The sequence below is a fragment of the Microtus ochrogaster genome, unplaced genomic scaffold (genome assembly GCF_000317375.1).
Source record: "Microtus ochrogaster isolate Prairie Vole_2 unplaced genomic scaffold, MicOch1.0 UNK29, whole genome shotgun sequence".
Taxonomy (NCBI): domain Eukaryota; kingdom Metazoa; phylum Chordata; class Mammalia; order Rodentia; family Cricetidae; genus Microtus; species Microtus ochrogaster.
In genome coordinates, this window is record NW_004949127.1 from 276,680 (window position 1) to 286,560 (window position 9,881).

The 9,881-nt window shown below is 56.5% G+C and overlaps 1 protein-coding gene across 1 annotated transcript; it reads left to right on the forward strand.

Moving 5' to 3' along the window:
- Positions 1 to 2,987: 2,987 nt before the first annotated feature.
- On the forward strand, positions 2,988 to 9,267 carry Klf10 (Kruppel like factor 10). The gene is made up of 4 exons (XM_005368106.3): positions 2,988 to 3,302; positions 5,962 to 6,192; positions 6,291 to 7,203; positions 7,595 to 9,267. Exons 1-4 carry the CDS (start codon positions 3,267 to 3,269, stop codon positions 7,852 to 7,854), a joined length of 1,440 nt encoding a protein of 479 aa, XP_005368163.1. The 5' UTR covers positions 2,988 to 3,266; the 3' UTR covers positions 7,855 to 9,267.
- The last annotated feature ends 614 nt before the right edge of the window (positions 9,268 to 9,881 follow it).

The following is a 9,881-nucleotide window of genomic DNA, read 5'->3' on the forward strand; positions in this document are numbered from 1 at the left end:
TTTTTTGAGACAGGGTTTCTCTGTGGCTTTGGAGCCTGTCCTGGAACTAGCTCTTGTAGACCAGGCTGGTCTCGAACTCACAGAGATCCGCCTGTCTCCGGCTCCCGAGTGCTGGGATTAAAGGCGTGCGCCACCATCGCCCGGCAGATGGCAGATACAGAGCATTTGACTGTAGTCTAGCCTCTTTATACCATACAGAAAACTCCCATTTCATTCCATAGCCTGCAAATTCCTCAGGAGTCGGTCTCCACCTGAAACTCGCTGTGTAGCCCAGGCTGGCCCCAAACTCAGAGATCCACCTGCATCTGATTCCTGAATGATGGGATAAAAGGCAGGGATTAAACATTAAGCCTTAATGGGAAGCAGAATGTGGTGATACACCCTTGTAATCCCAGTATTTGGAGGGTAGAGGCAGGAGAATCGAGAGTTCAAGGCCCATCTACTGGCCAGAACACACAGATTCTCAGGAACATTCGTTGGAAATAGTGGATAAATGATCAGAGGCATGAGTAACCGTGTTTATTGGATGGGGGCTCTGGGCAAGGGGAGAATTTGGCAGACAGTTGGAAAGGTTGAGAAAGTACCTGGGACTCCTGGTTCATAAAGGGCTGGCCTTTGATTTCCTGTAATAGGCAAAGGTCAGTCATCTATTTCAGTAGGGAGGGTTGTGATTGGACCTTAGCTATCAGCATTGAATCTGGGAACTGGAAAACAAGCTGGGGCGTGGGTGGATGTCCTGGGATGACGGATAGAAATAGCTTCATTCAAGCAAGAGGTGAAAACCTTAGCCAGGTGTCTACCTGGTGCCCATTATCCCATCACCTGGGAGGAGGGTTGGGCTGAACTAACCAGCACTGTGATCTACATGGCAAGCGTCAGGCCAGCCAGGATTCTAAGACAAAAGGGGAGGAGGGTGAAGACAGGCAGACAGAACAACACTGCCAAGCAGACAGTAAGTAGGTGTTTCTGCGCCAAAGCTGCACGGAGCTGGGGATGAACCGGATCCCACTTAAGTTTTTGAGTGAGGTGACAGAGGCTGGATGCACAATGAGGAACTAACTCTAAGCGCACAGAAACCGTTTTAGATTTGGTGATGTTGGGTCTGAAGTGCCTGGGGAACAGCTTTCTCTGAATCCCCAGGAATTGTGCCTCCACGACCCGCTCCTCCTACCCTTCTCTCCTCTTTCCTGTAGTGGTCACCCCAAGTCCGGAATGCTCCCTACAACTAAGCGGGGGTGGGGGCACCACGCCATCAGGCACCACATTCTGGAAGACACAGGGTTCAGCCTTGGTGGGTCTGGCTGTGGCCACTCCAGGGGGCGGCTCCCTGACAGGAAGGCGGGCGGGCAGGCCTGCCGGCTGGGCACACACAGGAGCTTCCTGCGCTGCAGCAGGTGCCCAGGCCAGCTGCTCCAACCCTTCAGGCTCAGATCAACAGGATGGGCCAGCCCAAGCGGAAGGAAGCCTGCAGGGAGGGACACTCCTGCAGACAGAAGCAGGGGCACCGGGTGGAGGGAGGCAGGAAGAGCTGCCTGGGTTGCTGAGCTGGCGCTCCTCCAGCGGATTCAGAGCAGGCAGTGACAGGAGGCCATTCAGTCATCTTCCCCCACCCCCACCCAGGGCCTCTCTGGCCCACGGTATTATCATTACTCTTGTTGATGGCTGAATTTAGGTATACCAGAAGGAACCATGGGATGGTAGTAGAGTTGGCGGTCTCTAAAACAATTCCCTCCCTTACCCATCCTGGGGTGACGGGGACAGCATGAGCCCTTTCAGTCGTGCGGGCTGAGAAAGCCCGCAGGGGGGCAGTGACTTTTGTCTCTCGACCCGCCTGTCCAAGGGAGAAGATAGAAATCTCCAGCTTGCTTTAAGACCCGTTATCACTGCCTCCGGCTCCAGCAGCTGCTGTGAACCCGCACAAACGGTCAAGGGGGGCGGGGCAACGGGGTGCCAAAGAGGAGCGAGAGCTCTGGGACCAGGAGGCCACAGCCCCCGCCCCGGCTGCTGCGCTGCACGCGGGCGGCTTCCAAACCCGGGAGTGGTGGAGCGGGCAGGGACCCGGGCATGAATCCCACCTTCCGGCCCTCCCTCCTTCCCCCTGCATCCCCGCAAGCGGTTTCCTGGCAGGGCGGAGGTCCACCTGGGAGACAGCTCGTACGGTCACTGTATTTTAAACTGTGACTGCACCAAGCTCAAACTCGGTTCTGCCACCGAGCGCTCGGGTCTAGGGCTCCGGGCCAAGCCACCGGCCCCGTGTACGGTCCCGGCTTCCCGCAGTCCCCACACCGGCGCCCAGGAGGAAGGACGGGAGGGACGCGCAGAGGCGGGCCCTGCTGCCGGTTGTCTGTGCTGCAGATGGGAGGGCGAGCCAGCGCCCGCCGCCGGGGCGTGGGCGGCGAGTGCGAGCAGGTGTCTGCTCCGTGACAAGGCTCCCCGCCGCCGCCGCGCCCTGGTCCTCCCGTCCTCGCGGCTCAGAGCGACCAAGCCCGGCCAAGGCTCGGAGATGCCGCCGGCTCGGTGGTCCACCCGGCTCTTGCCTCCACGACAGACCCACGAGGACCGCGCTGGCAGAGAAAACCTCCAGGCTTGGCCCCGCGCTCGCGGCCTCCGCCTCCCTACCCTGCTCGCTCGCTCGGGGTCCCGCCCACTCCCTGGCGGGGCCCGGACGCGGCGGGCGCCAAGGGGGACGGGGTGGAGCGGGCTTCCCTCCCCTCTCCTGACCCCCCTCTTCCTACCCCACCCCCCACGTGGGGCCGGCTCTCCGCAAAGCCTGGACGCCGCCCGCCACCGCGCCCGCTCTCGGCTCTGCCCCCACCGGCGGCACCGCCCCCGGGCACGCATGGGCGGGGACCGGAGGACTGGGAGACGAGGGGTGGGCGCGGGGCGTCCCGGAGTCAGGTGGTCCCCGGAGTTTCCCCGAAGCAGGACCGAGGGAACACGGCGCCTCGGCTTGTGTACACGCTCCACTGACAGAGCTTCTTGCAGCCGGGCAGCCGCTGATCACGCGTGGCCCCGCCAGTCCATTGGACGAAGCCTCACACACCTTTGCCGCTGATTGGCCGGCGCCAGGCCCCGCCCCCTCCCCCGCCCCGCGGCGCGGGGCAGGCAGAGCGGCTACCTGAATGGGGAGGGGGGCAGACGGCGCGGAGCGCGGCGGCGTCGACGTCTAGTGTCTCCAGTGCGCCCGTCTGTTGCTCCTCAGCCAGCACAGCCAGGCTCAGCGAGAAGCACAGCTCGCACCCTGCGGCCACCCGGGCAGCCCGACCATGCTCAACTTCGGCGCTTCTCTCCAGCAGGCTTCGGTAAGTCACCTGGGGATGCTGGTCCTTCCCAGCCGGGGCGCGAAGCCCGAGTCCCCTCCAGCAGCCACGCCTGACGAGGACCCAGGCTGCAGCGGGGGTCCTACAGGGATTCCCTGCCTGCAGGCTGGGGCTATTATCGAGGGCGTGTGCAGAGGAGGGGTCTGCCCTAAGAGGAAGCCTGGGACCCGCACCAGGAGACAGCGATCTTTTCCCTGGGTGTCCAGCAGACAACGGAGAGCGCAACTCGGGGAGACCCGAGGAGAGTGAACAGGAAAGGGGGGCTGCCTCCCTGGAAGCGCGGTTAAGCTGGAGGGGGCGCCCTGCACCTGGCACTGGCGGGAGATGCCCCTGTCTGCACCAGGAGCGCGACCCGTGGTGGCAAAGACTGCTCAGGAGCTGTCTGCCCGAGAGGCGGGCGCCTGCTCGTCGGGGAGGGAGGAGAAGGGGTACTGCCAGGTGGGGACCACACGGCTGGGGTCGCCCGGGGCTGGGGGGGATGGATGGGACGCGGGCTCTCCGGACGCCGGGGGAGGCGCGCACCCCCGCAGACGTCGGGAGGGGACTCCCTTCCCGGGAGGCAGGTGGCCGCCGATGGATTACTCTCGGCGGGGAAGGGGGCGCAGGGCCCTGCCTTGGAGCCCGACAGCTGGGCGGGGGAGCGGGGACCGCGAGACGCGGGGGCCGCGTGTCGAGGCGGGGAGCCCGTACCCGTGGGCGCCCGCACGTCTGGGAGCCTGCAGAGAGGCGGAATGCGAGGGGTCCGGGGCTGCCGAAAGCAGCAGCGAGGGGGCGCTTGGCGCCTGCGGGAGAAGCGGGTGGGTCGAGGTCTCGCGGGCCGAGTGGGCGGAGCGCCCCGGGCTCAGAGCGGTCGTTCCCGGGAGGAGGGTGGCGGTCGTGCTTCCGCGGGGACCCGGCTCCTCCTCCCGCAGCCGAGGCGGAGGCCCGGGCATGGGCGGCGAAGGGGTGCACCCGGGGAGCTCCTCGTCCCCGAGTGACCCAGCCCCGGCCTCCGCCAGGGGCGGGAGCGAGGCCCGGCCCTGCTGTCGGTTCCTAAGGGAACCACGGCTCGGGGAGGGGGCAGTGGGAAGGGGCGGGCGCCTCCGGAGCCGACACCGCCCAGCCCTCGCGCCGCCCGGTGCGCACTGGCGAGCGGTTGGCGGCGGCGCCCGCGGCCCCTCCCCGGGCGGGCGAGCGGGGGCGGGGGCCGAGCTCAGGAAGTAGGGGAAAGGTGACGGCGCGGCAATTCCCAGTTCACGTTTCCTGCGCCGGCCGGAGCAGCCGCTGATCACGCTTTGTTCACATGCCTCGGCCCCCTCCTCCTCCCCGCGCCCCCGCCCACCCGGGGCCGCCCAGCCAATCCGGGCACGGGCCGCAGGCCGGCTGGCCAATGGCAGGGGTGGGGCGCGGGGACGTGCGCGCGGCGGGCAGGCTTCCCGGTGACTCACCCGCCAGCCTCATTGAGGTTAGGGCGGCCCCATCCGTTGGTCCCCGCCAGCAAGGATCTCCCCCGCCGGCCTCCCGCGCCCCGCCCCCGCCAGGCTTCCCTTTCCTGCCTCGCACCGGCTCTTTGCCCCCCTCCCAGCTTCCCTTCCCGGCGCACATTCTTCACCCCTGCCTGCGTGCCTGCCTTTTTTCCACCCCTTTCTTTGCGTCGGTGCCTAGAGGCTTTTTACACTTAGGCTTCGCATGGTAGCTTACATAAAGGCGCGAACGATTATGCAATGACATTGTTAGTAAAAGTCCAAGAACAATGTCTGTTTCCCCCACACCCTCAATAGGAAGCTAGACTTCTGGGTGGTTTTTTGTTTTTTGGTTGGTTTGTTGTTTTTTTAAAGATTTAAGACTATCTTTACAATTAAATATTTATTTATTAGTTTTGCTCTGTCTTTTTGAGTGACTTGCTGTATGGGCCAAGTTGGCCTTGAACTCTTGTTCTGTTGCCCCCCCCCTCCAGTTTAGAAGACTTTTCATAATTTTTACAGCCTCTGCATTGACCAGAAGGATTTGGAAGTTCTTTTTAAAAGAAAAATAGAGATGGCAGGTGTTTGTTTTGAAACGCAGCTCAAGGAACTCTTAGTGGAGTTGCACAAACAAACTCTTACCAAGGCGTGTTTTAAATAAGTTAAAGCCAACTTGTGCATTCTGAGGAGTTTGTTTTTTGGTTTGTTTGTTTGTTTGTTTTGCAAATTCTAAGCGCATAGATTTTATGCCTACCTGGTCCCGTTGTGTTGGATAGATCCAGTAAAGTAATAGAGATGGAGAGATTGAAACTTGCCCAAAATAAACCTGGGGTTTTCCCCGCTTGGATTGTTTGTGTTTTGTTTTTGAAGTGCAGCTTCCCACCGTTCCGCCTCCACCATCCCGAGATTACACGTATAGTTTACCATGCCTGGCTAGACACCCCTCCCCATTTATTTTATTTTACCGTTTGTAATGAAGTTACCAGTTGCAGATAACTGGATGTAACGTTTTTAACTTGGGAGTAGTTTGCTTTAAGTCAAATTGCACTTTAGGACCAACCAACCCTGGTCTCGGTTCCCTTGCTACGGTACGGTGGCATCCTTTAACGTCGAAGCGTGTTTTGAAAACAAAAAGTTTGTGCAACCCCTGTCACCTGAGCAACTGGAATGCTGATGAAATTTAACGTTGGTTCCTACAGGAGGAGAAGATGGAGCTGATGTCTGAAAAGCTGAGAGAGAGCGTGTACCCCTGGAACAAGACGGAGAAGAGTGACTTCGAGGCTGTGGAGGCGCTGGTGTCTATGAGCTGTGACTGGAAGCATGGTTTCAAGAAATTCCTTGAGGCCAGGCCTGTCACTCCAGTGTCTGACACGTCAGAGGAGGAGAGCTTGCTGCCAGGGACACCCGACCTTCACACGATCCCAGCGTTTGTGAGTGTTCTTAAGTGGGTGTAAATTGCAGCATTTTTTAGTATTCACATAAACGAATTCTTTATTTCTCACGGTGTTGCTGGTGTTTCTCTTTGTAGTGTCTGACTCCGCCTTACAGCCCCTCTGACTTTGAACCCTCTCAAGTGTCAACTCTGATGGCACCAGCGCCATCTACTGGCCACTTCAAATCATTCTCCGATGCCCCCAAAGCTCCGCTTGCTGCTCCTCCCAAAGAGGAAGAAAAGAGTCTTGTGGCGGCCCCTCCCCTCCCTAAGGCTCAGGCCACGAGTGTCATCCGTCACACAGCTGATGCCCAGCTCTGTACCCACCGCTCCTGCCCTGTGAAAGCAGCTAGCATCCTCAGCCATCAGGATAATTCTTTCCGGAGAAGAACCCACCTAAATACTGAGGCTTCACGAAAGAACATACCCTGCGCGGCCGTGCCACCAAACAGATCCAAATGTGAGCCAGACGCATCGGCAGAGGGTGACGAGAAGGCAGGTGCTGCGCCCTGTGACTTGGCTGTGCCGTCCTCAGAGACGGTCATTTGTCCGTCTCAGCCGGCTCCTGCGTCCCCATTGCAGAAGTCCGTCTTGGTCCCTTCACCCACAGTGCCCCCTGCGGGCGTGCCACCTCTGCCTGTCATCTGCCAGATGGTTCCCCTTCCTGCAAACAACTCTCTGGTGACCACAGTTGTCCCCAGCACTCCAGCCAGCCAGCCACCAGCTGTCTGCCCCCCTGTGTTGTTCATGGGCACCCAGGTGCCCAAGGGCACCGTCATGTTCGTGGTTCCCCAGCCTGTTGTGCAGAGCCCGAAACCTACGGTGGTAAGCCCCAATGGCACCAGACTGTCTCCCATCGCCCCTGCGCCCGGATTCTCTCCTTCGGCAGCGAGAGTCACTCCACAGATGGATTCGTCCAGAGTGAGGAGTCACGTCTGCAGCCATCCCGGCTGTGGCAAGACCTACTTTAAAAGTTCCCACCTGAAGGCCCACGTGAGGACACACACAGGTACGGCGCACGTGTGCGTTGTCTTAGAGATGAGTACGCACGTGGGGTTTGTCCACAATCACAAGTACAAACGAGTGCATTGAAGGGTTTGCTTTGCGTGTGATAAAGTATTTTTTAAATTGTTAAATTTGTCCCTGGGCCCCGTGGCGCACTTGGGGAGTGGGGGCAAAAGCAGCAGCACACATCTGGGGGTGCTTGATAACCTCCGGCTGCCAAGTGCTGGGACTTAAGGCGTATGTCCCCACGCCACGCACGTCTAGCATATACTTCGGTGATCTGCAAAGTGACCAGCTTTTAGTTCTAAATGATGTCTCCTCATACAGCTCTAGATGTGGTAGATTCAGTCCGGAGGTTCCTCGGGGTGGTAACCGTCTGGCTGTCTTTGTTTCAGGGGAGAAGCCTTTCAGCTGCAGCTGGAAAGGGTGTGAGAGGAGGTTTGCTCGCTCTGATGAACTGTCCAGGCACCGGCGGACACACACGGGCGAGAAGAAATTTGCCTGTCCTATGTGCGATCGCCGGTTCATGAGGAGTGACCATTTGACCAAGCACGCCCGGCGCCACCTGTCCGCCAAGAAGCTCCCAAACTGGCAGATGGAGGTGAGCAAGTTAAGTGATGTCGCTCTACCTCCAACCCCCGCCTCTGCACAGTGACAGGCCGGAGGATGAAGAACCAGAACTAACTTTGGTCAGTCAGGAGCCAGCGATGGTGTCAAGATGCTTCTGCGAGTCTGTGGTCCTCCAGCAGGGGCCAAAGCAGAAGCCCCTCGCCTGAGGAAAGGCCAGCCTGGGTTAGATGGCCAGTGCTTCAGCCGCAGGCAGGTCACAGAAGGGCAGGTTTCATTTCTTACCACACAGAGATGAGAAAGCTTTTTCTCCTTTGAATAGCGTTGAAGGTTTCGGATGAGGTCAGCACAGATCTTGAATCATGTCCACATTGGTACTTAGTTTCTACAGTTCATACTTGAGGCCAGCTTGGCCGCGTGGCTCTCCTAAAGCATTGGATTCAAGAATCTAGAGGCTGGAAGTTCCGGTACAGAGATGGAGCTGGGGAATGAGCTTGTGTCCCACAGAGACGCCATCTTCTCCTAGAGTTATCTTGGTTGTTGTTCCTCACCCTTCCAGTCACCCGTGGGTGTAGTTATTATTGAGGATACCTAAAACTGTCATTTCCCCACTATTGTTGGTATTTAAAGTTGAACAGCTGTACATTGTTAAGGGGGAGTTAGAGGTGGACCCCTCATTAATTTAATTGCTTGGAAGCACAGCTAAAAAAATTTTTTTCGTGCATTTTTTTAGTTTAGTGTTAACAACATTTAGGCATTTTACTCTTCTTTAGGTTTTAGTTTGCCTGCAGTTTCTCATGTAGATTTGGAAATTGTGTACCAATGTGTTTTCTGTAGACTTAAGTAAGATACGCTGCACTTTGTTTAGGAAAAAAACCTGAAGATAAAAGTATGTATTGATGAGAAGGGATGTCGAATCTGAGATAACTCCTGAGAAAGATGGCTTTACGTCATCATAAAGGACGCTTACGTCAAAGATACACTGTGTGCTTTTTCAAATTAGGAAGTTAATGGCCGTTACAGATGGACAGTTTTCCTCTTTATTTATGGGAGTTTTTCAGGCTGTGGGAATAGATAGGTAGAAAAACTGTCATTAGAACATTCACTTCCAACTTGAAACGACGTTCACGATGCAGTTGCGTTCTCGACCACCACAGTGTTCGGGCACCTTCGGAACTCACCGAGACCCAGGGCCTCGCATGTGTTCTCCAGGTGCTCGCCCACCGAGCTGCGTCCCCAGCCTAGAACAGTGAGTTCTGCTAACAGTATTTCTGTTCTGGTGTAAAGTGGATAATTCACTTGGTAGTAAAGGTAAATTGTCCAAAATCTATAGTGAAAAAGTGTCACTATACCTCCCATTTAAACTGTTTCTGTATCTTGGGTGTAGGTTTCTGACATGCAAACTTGAACCCTTGAAAAAAAAATTTTCTTAAAAAAATGATGAATCATGAGTTCCAATTTGCACAATATTTTTTGTTGTACTTTATACCTTGTTTACAATAAAGAGTTTCCTTTGGTATAAACAGTGGTTTGTTGATGTGTTAAACTCTACTCTCTGTCTCATCTTGACTTGGACCTCCTTCACATTGGAACTTGAGGCCAAGGTTCTTTGCTGAAATGATAGGTAAGCCAGACAGTTAAAGAAATGATTTCCGGGCATTTGGTTGTTTTTGAGATGGCCCTCCAGCCTCTGCCTCCCACGTGCTATGGTTTGAAGTGTGAGCCACCACACGGTTCACGTTTTAGTTTTGTATTTTATTTTATTTATTTATTTATTTATTTTTTTGATTTTCGAGACAGGGTTTCTCTGTAGCTTTTTGGTTCCTGTCCTGGAACTAGCTCTTGTAGACTAGGCTGGCCTTGAACTCACAGAGATCCACACGCTTCTGCCTCCTGAGTGCTAGGATTAAAGGCGTGCGCCACCACTGCCCGGCAGTTTTGTATATTCTTGTATATTTTGATAATCTGAAGTTCAGATGTAGCTCTGACCCTCAGCGAAACCTTGTTAAGTACACTGGAGTTAGCTAGAACACCACAGTGAGTTTACATGCAGTGCAAGTGACGAGAAAGACGCTGACCTAGTCTCCCAAGTTAAAGTCACTCAGACCAAGAAGT

Excerpts from the sequence above, each read along its gene's own strand:
- Klf10 (XM_005368106.3), top strand. The coding sequence starts at position 3,267 with ATGCTCAACTTCGGCGCTTCTCTCCAGCAGGCTTCG. Across the intron at positions 3,303-5,961 it reads CTTCTCTCCAGCAGGCTTCG|GAGGAGAAGATGGAGCTGAT; the intron begins GTAAGTCACCTG and ends TGGTTCCTACAG. Across the intron at positions 7,204-7,594 it reads CCACGTGAGGACACACACAG|GGGAGAAGCCTTTCAGCTGC; the intron begins GTACGGCGCACG and ends TCTTTGTTTCAG.